The sequence below is a fragment of the Nycticebus coucang genome, chromosome 20 (genome assembly GCF_027406575.1).
Source record: "Nycticebus coucang isolate mNycCou1 chromosome 20, mNycCou1.pri, whole genome shotgun sequence".
Taxonomy (NCBI): Eukaryota; Metazoa; Chordata; class Mammalia; order Primates; family Lorisidae; genus Nycticebus; species Nycticebus coucang.
In genome coordinates, this window is record NC_069799.1 from 58,954,338 (window position 1) to 58,974,054 (window position 19,717).

A 19,717-nucleotide genomic window follows, 5' to 3' on the forward strand; every position below is an offset into this window, starting at 1 on the left:
ATGATAGAAGACGTTATTTATTTAGTGCGGGGACAAAAGATGGCAAACCGGTAGACAGGCCATGGCCTTGGCCTAGCCTATGACATGTTTTGTTTGCTTTATGCAGTGTTGGTGTGTTGTTTTGCTGTATTATTATTTTAATTTGAATTGATATCCAATATTTTAAAACCAATGGACTTATTTATTCTGGGCACCCAATACCCTCCAAGTCCAGCCTCAGGGTTGCCACCACTATTCAGAACCTCCAAGAAGCTGCATCTCAATCTCCGCCCAAGCAGCATCACTCCCTGAGTGCGGCTGGTCCTTAGATAATACAAGTGCATTATCTCATTAAAGAATTTAATAAACTCGGAAGCCAATGTGTAAAGACGTGTTTCGTGTAAATTTAAATAATGTCAACATGTTTCATCCTGAAAAAATCCGTACACTCCATCTGGACAGAAATCCGATGTCTTGATGTGGTTAATATTACAGTGTTAAGAACACTTAACCCAGCTCTCTGGACACGCAGAAATCAAGTCACACCTCACCCACCTCCAGGAAGATACATCATAACCACTTCAAAAAGAAATGTGATTTAAGCAAAAGAAATTGTCTTTTTAAAAAATCCAATTCAATGACAATTAGGGGAAAAACAAGCAATGCAATGAAAACAACATTCTGAAAAATTGGAAAGCAAGGTAGGAAAAAGAAAGTGGACAGTCAGTTTTTGGTTTTGGGGGGGAGATTTGAGACACAATCTCACTCTGTTACCCTGGATAGAGTGCTGTGGTGTCATCATAGCTCACAGCGACCTCAGTCTCTTGGGCTCAATTGATCCTCTTGTCTCAGCCTCTTGAATAGCTGGGACTACAGGCACCTGCCACAATACTCAGCTAGTTTTTCTATTTTTAGTTGAAATGGGGTCTTGCACTTGCTGGAGCTGGTCTTGAACTCCCGAGCTCAGGGATCCACCCGCCTCAGCCTCCCAGAGTGGTAGCATTATAGGTGTGAGCCACCACACCCAGCCTAGACCAGTCAGTTTTAGAGTCTATACTTATAAGTTGGTGGCAAGCTGATTCCTTGGCTATGGTGAGGCCCATCGGGCAAGACAAGTCTAATCCACTCTACAGGTACTTGAAAAACACTGTTTGCCTTCAAAAAGGGACCCTAGAAAAGCAATCGGGGACACCTTTTTCTTTTGCTCATTTAGGATTGAGTGTTCTGGTTTTCATTTCAAGTTGTGAGCACAAGAGAACAGCTGCTGTGCTGTTTCTGGGGTTCACACGCAGCTTGTGTCTTTCAGGTTCTACATAGAAAGCATTTCCTACTTGAAGGATAACGCCACCATCGAGCTCTTCTTCCTGAATGCTAAGTCCTGCATCTATAAGGTAGGCACTTTCTCCTCCTCTTCAGTTTCCCACTGAAATCCAAAAGTATTGTTTGAAGCTGGAGATCCCAAGTTGTTGCCCCATAGGTGATTTAATTGATTAGAAGTCGTTTAAAATTATTTACTACGAGTAAGTAGAACTTCATGAAGCCAAAGGCATCCATGCAATAATGGGATTCCTTCCCATCCATTTCTTGTTTCTGGCTCCATCGTGGTGGTTCCTTAGCCTGATTTTAGAGGTCACCTGATTTTAAAGGACTCTTTCTCAACTGAGACGAAGCAAAAAGCCTAGACAAGTCTGACAAATGCACTAGTCAACCAGGTCTGGCAAATGTGAATGAACTTCTTATAACCAAAGAGATTCAGAGTTGATGATTTTGTAGATGCTCTAGCAGGACCTTTCAAAGGGATGCTTACAGCACTTAGGTGAGACAATTCTTTTTTAAAAAATTGTGGTAAAATACATATGTATTTATTACCATAGCCATTTTTTTTTTTTATTGTTTGGGATTCATCGAGGGTACAAAGAATTAGGTTGCAGATTGCATTTGTTAGGTAAATTCCTTCTTATAACTGTGTCCTTCCCCCAAGAAGTGAGCCACACACCATGACCCTCCATCCTCTCCAACCCCCTCCTTCCCTCTCCTTCCCTCTCCCACTTGCTCATTCTCCTCCGCTACCGTATACTAGGTCATCCACTGCCTTCATATTAGAATTGAGCACATTGGATTCTTCTCCATTCTTGTGATGCTTTACTAAGAAGAATGTGTTCTACCTCCGTCCAGGTTAATACAAAAGATGTAAAGTCTCCATATCACAGCTTGTTAATCCATTCCTGGATTGGTGGGCATTTAGATTGTTTCCACAGTTTAGCGATTGTAAATTGAGCTGCGATAAACAGTGTAGTACAAATGTCCTTGGGATAAAATGATTTTATTTCTTTTGGGTAGATGCCCAGGAATGGGATTGCAGGATCAAATGGGAGGTCTAATTTGAGTTCTTTGAGGATTCTCCATGCTTCCTTCCAAAGAGGATGTATTAGTTTGCAGTCACACCAGCCGTGTTTCTCTTCAGACCATATGAATCTTCCGCCTTTTACCATAGCCATTTGTAAGTGTATAGTTCAGTGGTATCAAGTACATTCATGGGACCATCACCACTGTCCATCCACAGAGTTCTTTCCGTATCTCTCACTGGAACTCGATACCCATTAAATGACTCCCCATTTCTTCCCTCCCAAAGCCCTGGCAACCACCATTCTATTTGTTGTCTTTCTGAATCTGACTACGCTAGTACTTCGTAGAGTAGAATCTGACATATTTGTCCTTTTGTGACTGGCTTGTTCCACTTATGCTCAGGTTCCACCCACGTGGCACCATGTGTCGGAGTTTCATCCTTCTTTAAGCTTAAATAATAATCCATCAGATGCCTTTCTCCTACCCATTCATCTGCTGATGGACCCCTGGGTTACTCCTTTTGGCTTTCATGACTAACGCTGCTGTGAACCTGGGTGTCCAAATAGCTTCTCTAGACCTTGCTTTCCCTTGTTTTGGGTACATACCCAGCAGTGGGATTGCTGGATCAGAGGGTAGTTCTATTTTTCATTTTTCAAGGAACTGTCTTACTGTTTTCCACAGCAGCTGCTGCATTTTACATTCCCACCCACAGAGCCCAAGAGTTCCAGTATCTCCACATCATTCCCAAAACTTATTACTTGATTTTTTTTTTTTAGTCGTAGTCATCCTAATGGATGTGGAGTAGCAGCTCATTATGGTTTTGATTTGCCTTTTCCTAATGACTAGTGATGTCAAGAGCCTTGTTATATGATTATTGGTCTAGTCAAGACACAATTCTTCATTGAGTGAGACAGTCCCTGGCCCTGTATCCAATCAGCCCATAGACTTGCAAGGTTTGCATAATGGGGCAACCCAAAATGCCCACATACCCTGGGAGGAGGGACTTGGAGAGCACTATCCAAGTTAAGAACGACAACCAGGAGAACATATTTAAAGGAAACACCTGCTCTTCCGGCTGCCCCAGTGTGCACATTATGTCCTGTGAATGCAGCCTTTAGTCCTAACAAAACAATAGCTAACACCACGGAGCTCGAGCAAGGTGTAGGCTGGCTGCCTGCCAAGTGTTTTATGTCCATTGCCTGGTTGGTTCTTCACACCTTTTGAGATAAATGCTACTTTTTACTCCTGTTTCCCAGCAAGGAAGATGAGGCAAGGGGTGTTCACCTAGTGAGTAGCCAGGGCTATACCGTGCCCTGGAGGGCAGACCCTCCCCATACACCTGCTGGTAAAGTGGTTGATGGATAGGTTCAATGGAGTCTGAGGCGATCCCATGGCCTGTATTTGCATATGTAACGAAACTCAGGTTTGGAGGATTGCAACCAGTAAACCTTAAAACACACGCACAAGAATTGAAAGGTATCGTCAGCTTTCACTTTTCTTTCTGGAAAAGACACAGTTGCCCATGTTGTTATCCAAGTGCACATGTTCAAAATAATAGAGGGCCTGGAAATGATCAAATTCAATTCTGTGAAAAGACCTCGCTGGGTGTCATTTGCTGATCCAGGACTTAACCTTTGCTCAAACCCCCATCTCTCCAATGACAATATTTTGAAGCTTTGGAGCAAAAAGACACTAAATGTAGTTCCAGGTACTTGCAAATTCCTTCCTCTCTCTAAGCTCCCACTTTCTCATTCTAAAGTGGAAATATAATACACATACCTGCCAACCATAGGTACCTCACAGATTGTAAGACTGGTTTTTTGAATGAATGGCGAGAGCCAATGAAAAGGTTCAGAAATAAAAAGTGAGCGCTGTCCACCAGGTGGCAGCCTTGGGCAGTGAAGTAAGTGGAAGGAAAATCCCTGAACCCATGAATTCACTCTTGGCGCTCCAAAGTGTACCTGTGTAGACACCTTGTAAAGGGAAAAGTGTTCAGTTCTGTCTTGTCTCAAATGTGAGCTTAAAAAGGTAGGGTTTCTGAACATCATGCATGCTGTAAGGGCTCTGGTATTCAGGGAAAATTAAAAAGGAGAATAAATCTCAGAACAGAATATTACAGATTCTCCACGTGGAGGTGGTGATTGCTTTGTAGCCAGCTACCTTCGGGATCAAGGTGCCAACAAGTATCAACCGGCCTGCTCAAGGTCATCCCAAAACCCAAGTCTCTTACTAAAATCTTTCATTGAACTTGGACACGCAAATGACCACGAATAACAAGGGATAGCTTCTCTGAAGTTTGCAAAAGAAACCAGATAGCAGCACTTGGCCACCTGTCTCCCTCTCCTAATCTAGAATAATCTTTTCATTTGCATAAACAGATAGAGTTTATTTTAAACATTTTATGTGTAGTATCTTGTTTGAGCCTCAGACTCTGGGTGAGGTAAAGCAAGACCTCTGGCTTTCCAGCAGAGGAAGATGGTGTTGGGAGAGGTTAAGTGATTTACTCTAAGACAAAGGACCTGGCATTTGTGGGACAGGCTGTGCAACCTGTGTGGATATGTAAAAATCATGGGAGGCTTGGAGCTGAGTTTTTAGAAGTTTAGCGTTTGCTGTCAGACAGACTCGGTCCCCTTCCCAACTCTGCCACTTAGCGAATGCAGTGAATGTGGATGCTGTCTGCAGTGTCTCCAAGCTTCATTTTCGTCTTTGATTGGGAAAGGATATTATAACACCTTGCCTGAGGGATCTCACACCCTTTCCCACCTGCGAGATAAAGCCTGCGAAGTACTTTGCACAGTGCCAAGTACGTTGTTAGCTACTTGGATTCAGATCTCCATTGTCTCTCTTGGCTGTGCTTTTCTTGATACCAGGCACGCTGCCCCCTGGCTCTTTTGAAGTTTGGAGGGCCCAGAGGGCGGTGACAGACCTGGATAACCTGTCCTGATGCTGATCCCCGGAGGCTTGGGTTTACCCAGCATGGATTTAATATCAGGTCCCTCCCTGCTTCTTTGGGAGTGATTTGTACCATGTATCAGAATCTGAGTCATACAGGCAAAATTAGCCCTTTTTCTTTCTTCAAGTCCAATTTCATTCTTTTTTTCTGAGACTGAGTATCACTCTATCACCCTAGCTAGACTGCCATGGCATCATAATAGCTCACAGCAACCTCAAACTCCTGGACTCAAGTGATCCTCCTGCCTCAGCCTCCTGAGCAGCTGGGACTACAGACACCCACCACCAGGCCTGGCTAGTTTTTCTATTTTCAGTGGAGACAGGGTCTTGCTCTTGCTCAGGCTGGTCTTGAACTCCTGAGCTCAAGCAATCTACCTGTCTCAGCCTCCAAGAGTGATGGGATTACAGGTGTGAGCCACCGTGAGTGGCCTCATTCCCTTTTAAAGTATTACTGTTCATTTATCTCAAAGCATTATATGATGTAGTTTTAAAGTCAAATGATTTTATGAGGCTTATTATGAAAAAGAGTCCCCCCTCTAAGCCCTGCTACTTTCAACAATTTTAGCTGTTTCTTCTAAGTATTTGCTTCTATTGGCATAAGATGTTATTCCTCCCTTCATTCTGGATTCACTGAATTCCTGTTCAGATGGGGGAGGATCAGAGTGTCCCATACAGTGACCGACACTTTCTCCTTTTCCCATATTCTCAGGATGACGGTGACAGAATTCTGGGTTAAAGCTGTAGTCATCAGCATGATATTATCATGACTAATCTAAGTAGTATGGTTGTGGTTTCTTTTTAGACAACCAGTTGTTTTACCCAAAAGGAACAATTGCCTTGATTTCACTTGTTTTGTTGCCATGTGCTCTTGACTTTTTTCCTAATAGCTCCTATAGTTTCCCGAATGCCTACCAATATTAATTTCCAGACACATCAGGTAATTCTTCAGTTCCTCCCTTTGGATCCCTTGTGGTTAGTCCTTGCTACTTCTGTTTTCTGGGACCCTCCTCTTAGAACCCCATCCTCATGCCTCAGTCTGGAGCCCATGCGGAGCCAGGGCTTTCACATGGGGGTCTTTCCTTCACCCCAGCACTGCATTGAGTCCTCTGTGTCTGATCTCGAGTCTTCCTGTTTTTATGTTTTACACCATTGTTTCTCTGGAGAACATCCTGCAATAAATCCAGAGAAAGCGCATATGGGAAGTAAAATGTCTGGAAGTAAAATGTCTGAAAAATTAGAATAATCTGCCTTCAGATCTGCTTAATAATTTGACTGGATGTAGAAATACAGAAGGAATATTTCTCACAGATTCTCAAAGCTGCTGCCCTGGAAAAGTCTGCTGTCCTATGCCTTGTATGTGACACCCCTCACATCCTCCAACAGAGGCATCTTTTGGGGTCTCCTCCTTATTCCTCCTGACCTAAAGTTTCAGGCATGTGCCCTGCGGGGGTCTTTATAAATTCGCCATTATTTGTATACACTGGACACTTTCCATCTGGAGACACATACTCATTTTCAGTCTGGGGGGGGGGTCTTTTGTATATTTCTTTGGTGTCTTCCCCCCTTCCCCCACCCCGTCCTTGTCTGTTCTCTTTTTTTATGAAACTCCCATGCTGGGCATGGCCACCTGCTTTGATACCTTCTGTCCAGGTATCCATCTTTGTCTTCTTATTCTACTTTCTGGGAGATTCTGTCAGTATCATCTTCTCTCTCCTCTCAACTTGTTGACCTTTGTGTTTTTCAGTTTCCCTCAGGTCATCTGATTTTTCTTTTTGGAAATTTTATTCTATTGTCGTAGGAACATAAGGGCCTGTCGTGTAGCTCTGATAATACGAAAGATACTGGTTATGCTCTACGTCCTTTCAGTTCTATTTTTCCAGTTTATTTGCTTGGTCTCTCTCTTTCCTATAGGAGGCTTTTGTCCCCTGCCTGTTGGTCCCGGGTCCATCCATTTAAGAGTGAGGCACTTAGGAGCTCATGCGATGCTCTGAGGCTCCGGGTGGGCTCAGCACGTAGTGTGCGTCCCTGCGGCATGATCCAGTCTCAAGCTGGTTCTCTCCCCGGGGAACGCCAGATGTCAGGGGCCGGACAGCTTTCACTGTGGCACTTCCTTCTCTTCGGAGAGGATCCTTCCCACTTCCTGCCTGGGACACATCCTCCCATAGCTGGGATCTAGGTGGGGGGAAAGCCTCCATTCTGGGTAGAGAATTCCATTTGTTCCCTGAACTTCCAGGCCATCTCATCCCAGCTTCCTGTCCGTTTTCTCCAGAGGGCAAAGCTCTCATCACTTGGGTCGCAGAAAGGTGAGGAAAGGTGCTTTGTTTTGTCTTGTGATTTTTCCCACATCAGTACAGCAGCCTCCCTCCCTTCCTCTCTTTCTTCACCAGGCAAGAAGCACGACCACAGTGGAGCTTCCTCTCACTTTCTCTTCCTTCACATCCCCTATTTTCTACAGAAAGAGCGGGAAAATATAGTCATTATCTATCCACGTTGCAGAACATTAAAATGTGCTCACGAGAGAGCAGGGTTGAAGTTATTTTAAATGAGGCAGGAGAAAAAGTATAGAATGGGATTCCTTGGCACCTGACTTGGTTCTATAACGTTGCTGATGTGTTTTGACTCACTAGGTGACAGGTGGGCGATGGAAAGGAAATCTACAGCCTGTAGATGGATACGACTTACTTAGAAATGTGTGTCCAGCTCTCAGACTTCTCATGGGATATCTGCTGGGATGTTGTGTGTCCCTGAGAAGAGATTTATGGAAAAACTGAGCTCTCCTGCCAAGCCTTTTCCATCTGGTCCAGTTCTTCTTGGGATGTGGCTTGCCACACCTACCTGAACAGACCCATCAGTCAGCCCTCGCAGGAGGCAGTGGACTTGTCCCGGGAGACAAGAGCAATTTGGTTGATGTAGACTCTCATCCCACCTCTTCCCCCGCTTCCAGACTGCAGGATTGAATTCTGCCTGCTCTGGGGACAAAATGAAAACACTATCAAAAATTACTCACTACAGGGTGGCACCTGTGGCTCAAAGGAGTAGGGCGCCGGCCCCAAATACCAGAGGTGGCAGGTTCAAACCCGGCCCCGGCCAAAAACTAGGAAAAAAAAAATTACTACAGTCATTTCTCAAAGCCCTGCAAACAACAAATGCTAGGTCATAGAATGACAGTGTCTGTGTAATTTTTAGGCCAGGCATGGCGTCTAGTACCCATAATCCTAGCACTTTGGGAAGCCGAAATGGGAGGATCCCAAGACTAGGGGCTCAAGACCAACCTAAGCCATGTAGTGAGACCCAGTTGCTATAAAAAAAAAAAATTTTTTTTTAATAGAAAAAGAGGCTCGGTGACCATAGCTCAGTGGTTAGGGCACCAGCCACATGCACCAGGGCTGGTGGATTTGAACCTGGCCAGGGCCTATTAAACAACAGTGAGAACAATAACAAAAAATTAGCCTGGCGTTGCAGTGGGTGCCTGTGGTCCCAGCTATTTGGGAGGCTGAGGCAAGAGAATCACTTAAGCCCAAGAGTTTGAGGTTGCTGTGAGCTGTGATGCTACAGCACTCTACTGAGAGTGACATAGTGAGACTCTGTCTCAAAAAAAAAAAGAAAGAAAGAAAAGAAAAAAGGTTTTCTACTAATAATATATCTTAAAACTATAAGGGAAATAAAGAAATCCTAGCTTCAGCTTTTAATCTTCTTTACACACAAACCTTCAGAGAGATAAGGAAATTGGCTTTCACACTGAAAGACCTTCTGTTCCCATTCATTTCCTCAGAGGAGTAATTTGATATGTATTTGATTTAGGTTGGGTGGGGTGAGTGGCTGGTCAGAATGAGAGATCACTGTTAGGAAGTCTCCTATTTTAACTGTGTAACTTTGCTTTGGCCTGAAGGGATCGGCAATCCACTCTCTAATAAAGTATTTATCACATTTAAATTGTATTTGATCTTAATACTTCTCTTACCCAGTGGTGATAAGCAAAGAAACAGGACCCATGGTTGCCACGGAGAAGTTGGCCCCAGCATTTTTCAGAGAAGACGTTTAAGATCATTTTCTATGACTTCTCACTGTACTAGGCACAGAGCTGAGGATCAGAAAATTGTTTTTAAATGATTATTTTCCAATCCCAGGGAGTAAGGATTTGTATAGCTCCCAGGAAATCGCCAGGTTTGGTGCCTCCGTGTATGCAGAAAAGAAAAAGCTTAAAACCCCTGGGTTTTTTGTTTGTTTGGGGGTTTTTTTGGTATGTGTGTTGGGGGAGGGCTCACCCCCTGAGATTTTGCTTCAGTCTGAGACCTTCACAGATGACTGAAGGTTCTGTGATCATCCTCCAGCCACGTTCACTATGCGGGTCTAAATTCTGTGACTGTTACGGGTATTGAATAAACTGTCTTTATTCAAGAGCTTCGAAGTGCTCTGCTAATAAGCAGGTGATAGCGTGTCATCTGTAGGAGGAAGAAACAAAACCCAGAGTCAAGTTGCACAGGACAAAGGAACCAATGCAAAGATCAGCCTCAGACTTCCAGAGCCCTGGTCTTTCTCTGAGTCTGATGGATGCAGGTTCCCTGCATGTCCTTGTGGGACAGAAAGCGGTGGGAGAAAAGGACAGAGACGCTCTCTCAGATGTGGGAACCTAACATCTTGGCTGGGCCCCTGACTTCTAGAATCGTGCTTCCTTAGGATCCTGACATGGGCTTTATGCAGGAGCAGCACAGGGAACCCCACTGCCACAGAACAAGGGTCTTGGCTGAGTGCGGGTAGCACACACCCCCCTGGATCATTAGACAAACATGAAGTGACTTGACGGCTGAGAAACTGGCAACGGGCTAAGAATGTGCAGTTGTGCAAGATCACAGCCGTCTCGTCCTGCACCCCTGCCCATTTCCCCAGGGCAACTTCGTGTAGTTATGGTGAGTTGTGCAATGAGACAGCTATTCAGCCAGGGGAAGGGAGACAGCAGGTTGGGCTAAGTGTGGGCACTGTGACCCACTTTAATGATGTATGCTGGATTAGTCAGGGTTCTCCAGAGAAACAGAACCAGTAAGATATATATAGATACATAGGACTTACTACGAGGCGTTGGTTCCTGCAATTATGGAGGCGGAGAAGGCCCATGGTCTGCTGTCCGTGGGCTGGAGACCCTGGAAAGTGGGTGTTAAATTCAAAGGCACCCATGGTGTAGATTCTAACCCAGGTCTGAGAGCCAGGAGCACAGAGGGCAGGAAAAGATTGATGTCAGAAATGAAAATGACAATTTAAAAGATTAACTCCTCCAGCTGGAGGAGTTAGGCAGGGAGGGTGTTAAATTCAAAGGCACCCATGGTGTAGATTCTAACTCAGGTCTGAGAGCCAGGAGCACAGAGGGCAGGAAAAGATTGATGTCCCAGCTGGAGGAGTTAGGCAGGGAGGGAATTCCTCTTCCCTGCCTTTTTGTCCTTCAAAGGATCGGGTGATGCCACCCACGCCGGGGAGGGCAGTCTACTGAGTGCACCTGTTCAAACGCTCATCCAGAAACACCCTCCCAGATATACCCAGAGACGATGCTTAATCTGGGCACCCCACAGCCAGTCAAGGGGACACATAAAACAAACCGTCACTTACATGGTGACCAATACACACATATGTAGACACACACGCACTCTGCCCTCTCTTTAAAAAAAAAAAACCCATCTGACTATTCCTATAAATACTAAGGAATACTGAAGAAGAGGAGCAGAACTGTGGGGTTCCACTTATCTACAGCCACCCGTGCGTGAATGTAAGTGACGTAAACCTGATTTTGTAGGGTGTTTCCAAATCACCTTTATGTGTATGCCTCACCAATCCCAGTAAAGCAATTAGAAAAGAAATTGTCATTTTCATTTTTGACAAAGCATATGAAACTCAAGGCGGTCAAGTGACTTGGTCACTCTCCGCAGCTGGCTGGGCTCCCTGGCTGGGCTAGACCATGGAACTTTCAGGTTCAAGTAAAAATGATGGTGAGGAAAATAGCAGGATACTAGAATCTTGAGATGTTTTGTGGGTAGGAAGAAAGAAAGGTGGTAACAGTTGTTGAGTCTTTGTTTAGGAAACCCTCGGACCAGCCCTGCTCGTGGTTCTGAGTGGATTTTGCCAAGGTTGTCCTCATCCAGATCTTCTCAGCCTACCACGTGGTTGTTCATTGCATTTTATAAGGTGATAATCTCATCGATCTTATGTGAGAGTGGCAATTCCTCTGATTTGGGGACCTTGGGAGAATGCTTTATATTAAGATCCTTGGTTGCGTGAAGAGGTCCTCCAGTGCTTTGGAGTTTGGGAGAGGCCAATTTGGGAGCATGTAGGGCCACTTGTCAGGTGCGCTTGGAGACCCTGAGGTGGAAGTCCCCCTGAGAATATTGTTAACCATGGTGCTGCTGATAAATGACCTCAGGCCTCTTCCTCCAGCCACTTAATCACCTGCAATAAAAACACTGAGTGGGAGGAAGGGGGCCGCCCGCCCCTCCTGGGAGCACACAGGTACACACCTGCACACAGTCACGATTTTGTCTCTCCAAAACATTTTTCAGAAGATCAAAGAAAGCACACATTATTCAATAGTGAGGAAAGCCGATTACCACGTGCACACGCAATGGCCACAATAACCAAAAGATCCTGTGTTCCCTCTGCCAGCCTCGCCCTCTTACCAGGGAGTCTCGAGGCAAAATGACCAGGTGCCCACCAGAGCACCCTCGATTCCAGGCAAGAGTCTAGCTGTAGAAATCCTTCCTCCAATGACACCAAGAGGCTTGGGGGCTTCAGCACCGGGCCCTGGACTGAATAAGCACAGAGGGACATCATACCACAGGCTCTGCATTAGCCTTCCTGCCCTGCGTCTTCCGGCCACCAGTCCTTCCTCCCATTTTCCCATTGTGTCTTCAGTTAAAGGAAAACCCAAAGCTCCAGGGAAGTGGGGGATGGTTTTGCATGCACTCTCTCTGGGTCCCCTTCACTTTGTTTCTTCTGCTCAAGCAGAAACTGATAAAAGAAGCCCCTCTGAATAGCCAGAGAAGTCAGAAGAGGAAAAAGTAGGGTTGGTGTTTTAGTGCTCCCTGGGAGCACGTTCCTGACTCCTGGAAACATCAGTTCCCTGCTCTGAGGAGCAGTCGGCTTTCAGGTCTTGAAGTGTAACAGGAGATGAGTGGAGCAGCCGAAGTCTGGTCCCTTCACAGCGTGGTCTCCACTGGGCGGGCAATGTACAAATGAAAGGGGGAAGGTATTACTAACAAGAGACATCAGGGAATTGGCAAAGACTGCCAGGGTGTGGGAGTCTCCTTAACCATCAGGAACGTGTCTGCCCTCCAGTTCCAGACTGCCCGTTAGATCGTTGACTCCTCAGAGGCCCCCCAATGAGGTGACCCTGGAACTCACTAAATATTAAGGGGTGGTAGAAATAGTAATGCAACTTTCTCTCATCAGATTTTGTGAGTGTTTGCAACATCTGGGGCACATGATTCTTCAATCCTTTTTTTCTCTTATTGGCTGCATGTTGACTCTTGCTGTTTTGTTGTGTTTTGGAGACGGAGTCTTGTTCTGTCACCCGGGCTAGAGGGCCACAGTCTCAACCTATCTCACGGCAACCTCAAACTCCTGTGTTCAAGCAGTCCTCCTTCCTCAGCCTCCCATGTATCCCACCATGCCCAGCTAATTTTTCCATTATTTTTTATTTCCTTGCTTATATTTTATTTTTACTTCTTTGCCTTTTTTTTTTTTGAGAGAGAGTCCCACACTATGCCCTGAGCAGAGTAGCTCACTGCAGCCTCAAACTCGAACCGTGGGCATCCCACTGCCTCAGCCTCTGGAAGCCTCTGGGAGCCTCTGGGATTACAGGCACTCGCCCCAGCGCCTGGCTGAATTTCTTTTTCTTTCTTTTTTTTTTTTTTTTTTTTTTTTTTTTTTTAACAAGTCAGGGTCTCACTCTCACTTAGGAAAGTCTTAAACTCCTGAGCTCAAGCAATTCTCCCTCCTCAGGCTCCCACAGTACTGGGATAGAGACAGGGTCTCACTTTGTCTAAGCTGGTCTCAAACGCCTGACCTCAAGCAATCCACCCAGCTCTGCCTCCTTGACACTTGCTGTTTTTAATGTCTTCACTGAGGGATTATCAAGGTCAGGGAAGGTGAAAATTCACCTTGGTTAAAGGCATTAGCTCTCACCCTGAGGGAAGAGCAAGAATTTGGAGCCATCACGTAGGAATTTAATGGTGCGTTTTGGGGAAGCATTCCTGTGGATAACAGTACATTGCAGTTAATATTTGCCAAGAGTATGTTCTGGTCCTGTGGAATGGGCTGTATAAAAATAAAAGACCTTTCTTTCCCCTATCCCCACACAGATATAGACATTTTCACTTAGCAGATGAATCAAATAGCCTTCAAGGGGCTCTTTTCCTTTGGTTGGTGTTTAGCTGCAGTTCAGATAAGCCTCTCAGCGGATGTTACATATTAGCCCACCATTGACCGTTGGTTGCAACATAGGCGTAAATGTTTGACAGACAAACACACACGCCAGTACACTAACAAGCGTATCCTGCCGCGTTCAGTGGGGATGGAAGCAGAGAGAGAGTGGAAATGACCCATTCTGGAAGCCTGGTCAGTGTTAAGTCATTTGTACACTGTTCGATGATTTACATTCTGATGGGACCTGGTCATCTCAGAACTGCAATTCCAAACATTCCTTCACAACCCAGCACTGACAGTCTGTATCAATTACAGCAGCTGTAAAGCTCTTTCAGCTGGTTACACAGAAAGAATTATTGTCCCCAACTCCTCCATATGTTCTCATTAGTTCTATAGCCCACACTTCGAAGGTGGCTCAGTAGTGAATATTATTATCCATCTTTGAAATTCCCAGGCCTCAAAGAGCCCAAATAATACCCCTTCTTCCAAAGATAGAGGTTTGCTTCAGTGCATTGTTTTAAATTATAAGAGGCCAATTCCTGACTCCCTGCAAACATTTAGACAATTCGTGAATCAAAGTTTGGTGTATAAGGCAAGGGAATAGAACTCTTTTTCACCTATTTTGGATTATAAATATTGCTCTGAGAACATGAAACCGAGTCTTAATTGACATGGGGGAATTGTGAGTCCTGTGGGAGGGCCCCACACTGGACACGTGATTGGTTTGTGTCTGGCCTCATCACTGCCATTAAGGCCTTCTGATTTGGGGCAAGTCCCTTAACATGTTTGTATTTCTATTCTCAATAAAAACACAGGGTCAGGCTAGCTGGTCTATCTGAATCTCTCTTACCTCTAACTGTCACCTAGTCATCATGATAGGATTTACTGATATTAGGGAAATAAAGATGGTCATTTTTACATTAGCTTGGCCAAACAAATATGCTAATTATTGTTTATTGTATATATACACATACGATGTGTTTATACTTATACAGTATTATGCACTTAAAAGTTTATTAAGAGAGTAGATGACTGGCTTATTGTACCCTCAATGAATCCCCAACAATAAAAAAAAAAAAGAGAGAGTAGATGACATCAAGTGTTTTCAGCATGAAAAAAAAAGAACACGAGGAAATCTTCAGAGGCGAGGGATGTGTTTATTACCTTGACTCTGACAATGAAACCGCAGGCCCATGCCTGTGTCCAGACACAGTGAGTTGTCCACATCGCACGTGTGCAGTGTCGGGGAGCGTTTCAATAACACCTCATTAAAGCTGCTTTTTAAAAAGATAGGAATTCTGTCCATTTTGAAAAAATATACATATTGGATTTTTTTCAAACACCAAGGAGAGTTTTAAGTTCTTTTAAGCACACGCCCCTCGGTGACAATTAAGTATTTGGGGGAAGGGCCCAGAGGACAGAAGTATTTTCAAACTTAGACTCTGTAACAGTGTGGTAGGAACAGAGATTTCTGCAATGATAGGAATGGTCTCAATGTCTGGCCTGACGACACGGTAGCCCCTGGCGACACTGAACTACTGAGCGTGTGAAAGAAATGTGGGAAGAACAAGTAAGGAAGGAGATTCTAAAATTTTGTCTAATTTTAATTGAATTTCTTTTGTATTTTTTTAAAAATATTTCAGATTGGGTAGTGCCTGTGGCTCAGTGAGTAGGGTGCTGGCCCCATGTACTGAGGGTGGTGAGTTCAAACCCAACCCTGGCCAAACTGCAACAATAAAAAAAAAATTAAAAAAAAAAAATTTTCAGATTAATATGATGGTACAATGGTAAATGATCAGGTTACGATGTTTGCATTTGGTAGGTAAGGTCCCGGTTGTAGTTGTGTCCCGCACCCAGGAGGTGTGTCTTATACCGTTACATTGTGACCATTAGGTGGGCACAGTCCCCCTCTCTCTCCCCTCCCTGCCCCGCCCCCCACTTAAATTAAATTGAGTTTTTCTCTTGTGTAGGTGTGTATTAGTTCATCTACTGGCTTCATATTAGTATTGAGTACATTGAATACTTGCTTTTCCATTCTTGGGATACTTTACTCAGAAGAATGTTCCTTAACTCCAGCCAACTTAACACATAAGATATAAAGTCTGAATCTTTTTGATGGCTGAATAGTATTCCATGGTAAACATCTACCAAAGTTTATTAATCCATTCCTAGGTTGATGGGCACTTGGGTTGTTTCTGAATCTTGGCAACTGTTAATTGAGCTGTGATAAACCATCTAGTATAGATGTCCTTATGATAAAATGGTATTTTTTCTTCCGGTTAGAGGTCAAGAAATGGGATTGTAGGATCAAATAGAAGATCTATTCATTTTAATTTTAATCTAAAAAGTCCCAATCCCTTTATAACATTTCCTTTCAATAAAGCCTTGTTGCTAGGTCTGAAGAAAACACAGTTGGTTATCAAATAACCCAGGGTCACTAGTCTATTTGGGCTAAGAGCTGTTAAACATTGTCAGGAAGCATTTGGGACCAAGTAAATCAGCACAGTGGCCACAGGCCCAAAATTGTTCTATGAGTATTTGAGATTCTGGGGGACTCCATAGAAAAGGTATACCAGGCCTCTTTATAGAAAGCTGTCATTTCAATTTTTAAAAAGTGGTTGTTAAATACCAAACTTGTCTTCCTTGTTGATATTTCCTTTCAGGAGCTTATTGACGTTGACAGTGAAGTGGTGTTCGAGTTAGCCTCCTATATTTTACAGGTAAGTTCTTCCTTCACCTGCGTGTCCCAGAGCCAGACACAGGAGAATGAGGAAGCAAGACTTGGTGTGCAAAGCCAGCTGCTGTATCCACTGTCTATTGGTCTCAACTTTTTCCAGCTTCAAGCTGGAAAGAGTTTTTAAGGGTCCCTGATACTGTGGTCATGAATAGGGGCTCCTAGTATTTCAGAGTGTTAAGGCAGTATTTCTCTGTAAAGGAGAGTTGTATGTTTAACCGGAGCCTGGAAGAAACTTGAGGTCGCTTAATGACTCCATTTAGTGGGGTGGGGGGTTGGTGCCTCCATCCTGGGGAAAGGCAAGTGAAGACCTAGAATTAGTCTCTAAAGAATCACCTCATGCCCCCAGTAAAACAAGGAAAACCCCTTTAGCTTATACAGAAGGAGATGCTACAAAATATTAGCTGTGACAATGACAAGATGAGCTGAAATGCTCTCGTGTGCACATTTCTTCGGTGGGTATTTACTGAACACCTACTTTGTTTAAAGCATTCTGTTAGGTTCGCTAAAGTTGACATGGTCCCGAAGTCTTCAGTACAATGGGGAAGCAGCCTACAAAAAGCAAAAAGAGTGACAGAAAACGCAAATCCCAGCACACATTCGGGTTCAGAACCTTTAAACTAGAACAAGTCAGACGGGGGCTTTGAGGTGGAAATGCACCTTTTGTCAGGATGAATCAATGTCTTTGTACAGGACCTTCTAAAGGTTAAGTTCATGTCTCATGTTCATGTGATAAATGCTTGCATTCCTTCTGAGCTGTGCTCCTGCAACAAGTGGGTCGACAGCCGTAGGAAGCTGGACTTACTCAGCAGGGAAGTCACGGCTACGGGATGTATTTTGAAGTCTGTAGCGCTGAATTGGTGCATTTCACTAATGTTGTATTCGTTTTCTTTTACAGGAGGCCAAGGGAGATTTTTCTAGGTGAGTTCACGGTAGTTTATTTGTTGATTTTGTTTAAAACATGCAATACCTTCTCTATTAAAAGGAACAATTCTGCCTGTCCTTTGTAGGAAGACATTTCATTAATATTATACACTAAGGATAAGAACCAGTTCTCAGTTTATCATTTGAAGCAGATAGCAGAGAAAACAGTAACGGCAGAGGATAATTACATGAAAATCTCAGAGTTACTAAAAACTGTGATCTCAGCCTAGGGTCACCCATGGCCCTAGTCCTGAGGTATGACAGGTTGTTCATGGGTCTCACGGAGCCTGGAATCTCCTCTGTGGGGTGAATATGGTTGCAGATAACCTGATAGTCCTAACAAGTAGGTGGACAGCTTTTTTTTTTTTCCTCTCTCAATTTAATCCCTGCCCCTCAAGGGACAAAACGCTGTCTTGTAGGGAGATTGCTTTCATGAGAGTGTCACAACACAAATTTCCCACTTCTAATTTCCATCATGGGAGATTGCACTGGGAAAATATAAACAAACTGAACTACTACGAACCAGGGAATGGCTTTAATTACTCTGTAAAACTGCAAGTTTGAATCTTGTCATTCATTTTGTAAAGTGCTGTGGGTTGACCAATGTAGCTACAATTGCCTTGAAATCTCCCCGATCATCACCATAACCTGCACAGAACGCGGGAGCTGCCATCTGCCAGCAGGTGGCTTCTCCAAGACAGGCGTTATTCCTGGGATGCTGTTTAATCAAACTCCTCTGAAAACAACCTGGGGTAGCCCATTCTTTTTAAAATCATGGTCCAGAGGCTAAAAGGGCAAAGTGCATGGACAGGACCAGGTGTCAAGGCATGGAGGTTTAGCCTATCCACAGGAAATTAGCCAACTGGTATTAAAGGGAAACACAAATTATATCTCTACTCCTGTAGTCCCCAACCGTGAGGCCATGGACGGGGTTGCACAGCAGGAGGTGAGGGTAGACCAAGGAGGGAAGCTTCAACTGTATTTATAGCCACGCCCCATCGCTGGCATCACCACCTAAGCCCCGCCCACTGTCAGATCAGCGGCAGTGTTTGATTCTCATAGGAGTGTGAACCCTGCTTTAAACCATGCACCTGAGGAATCTATGCTGCAAGCTCCTTATGAGAATCGAATGCCCTCCCTACCCCCATCCATGGAAAAATATGTTCCATGTTGCCAAATAGTCCCTGTTGCCAAAAAAGTTGGGGACTGCTGCTGTACTGCAGCGAAAAACTTGTGTGTTGTCCATGCTTTGAGGGGTTTGATTTGTAAATGCAGCACCAACCCCATCCATCAGTGACCACCTGGACTTGTCTGTCTTTGTCAAGCTGCATTCTCTCTGCCCACCTCACACATTTCTCACAAAGCCTGAGGAGTGTGTTCTCAGATAATTTAGCAAAAGCAAAAAAATTAGTTTACATTCTAAAACAAAGGCTGGCAAACCTTTTCTGTAAAGGCCCAGACGGTCAACATCTTGGGTTTTGCCGGCCACGTGGTCTGTTTCAGGGACTCAACTGTCCCTTTCTAAGTGTAGAAGGCGCCCCCAGATGAAAGGTAAATGGATTAATGTGGTCGTGTTCCAATAATGCTTTACTTATGGGCATGGAAATCAGTGTTTCATGTAAGTTTTCACATATCACAAAATGTTATTCTTTTGATTGTTTTTCTGACCATTTTAAAAATATAAAAGACATCACTCATTCGTAGTCCATATAAAATCAAACGGAGAACTGGATTTGTTCAGTGGGTCATAGTTTGCTGACCCTGATCTAAACTGTTGCCCCTTCAGCTCTATTTGAATATGTGTGTATGTGTAAGGAGACTTCCGGGCCCTCTTTATTTAGGTTTCCCAAGTTCTTGGTATGAAGCACAGGTCATCAATTTTTTTTTGGAGACAGAGTCAGCTCACAGCAACCTCAAACTCCTGGACTCAAGCAGTTCGCTTGCCTCAGCCTCTCAAGTAGCTGAGACTACAGGCACTTACCACAAAGCCTGGCTAGTTTTTCCATTTTTAGTAGAGATGGGTCTCACTCTTGCTCAGGCTGGTCTTGAACTCCTGAGCTCAAGGGATCCTCTTGCCTCAGCCTCCCGGAGTGCTAGGATCCCAAGCATAAGCCCCTGTGCCCAGCCTCAAATTTTAAATAGGTAATGATTACAAAGAGCCTTAGCTGGAGACCATGAGCTTTCTAAGTAACCAGTAAGCATTTACCAAATTTTTTGATAATGAAAGTGTTTTCTTTTTTTTTTTTTCTTTCTTTTTCTTTTTAGAGACAGAGAACTTTATCGCCCTCGGTAGAGTACCGTGGCGTCACAGCTCACAGCAACCTCAAACTCTTGGGCTTAAGTGTTTCTCTTGCCTCAGCCTCCCAAGTAGCTGGG

At 44.3% G+C, this 19,717-nt stretch overlaps 1 protein-coding gene across 9 annotated transcripts in view; it reads left to right on the plus strand.

The window, feature by feature from the left end:
* The window catches only part of FRMD4A (FERM domain containing 4A), a 607,160-nt gene that overhangs the window by 484,496 nt on the left and 102,947 nt on the right, over window positions 1–19,717 (plus strand). For all 9 annotated transcript variants that reach the window (XM_053572753.1, XM_053572754.1, XM_053572751.1 and 6 more), the window contains 3 exons: window positions 1,286–1,370; window positions 16,347–16,403; window positions 17,316–17,338. In XM_053572753.1, the coding sequence (XP_053428728.1) occupies window positions 1,286–1,370; window positions 16,347–16,403; window positions 17,316–17,338 (165 nt within the window). The remainder of the gene's footprint in view (window positions 1–1,285; window positions 1,371–16,346; window positions 16,404–17,315; window positions 17,339–19,717) is intronic.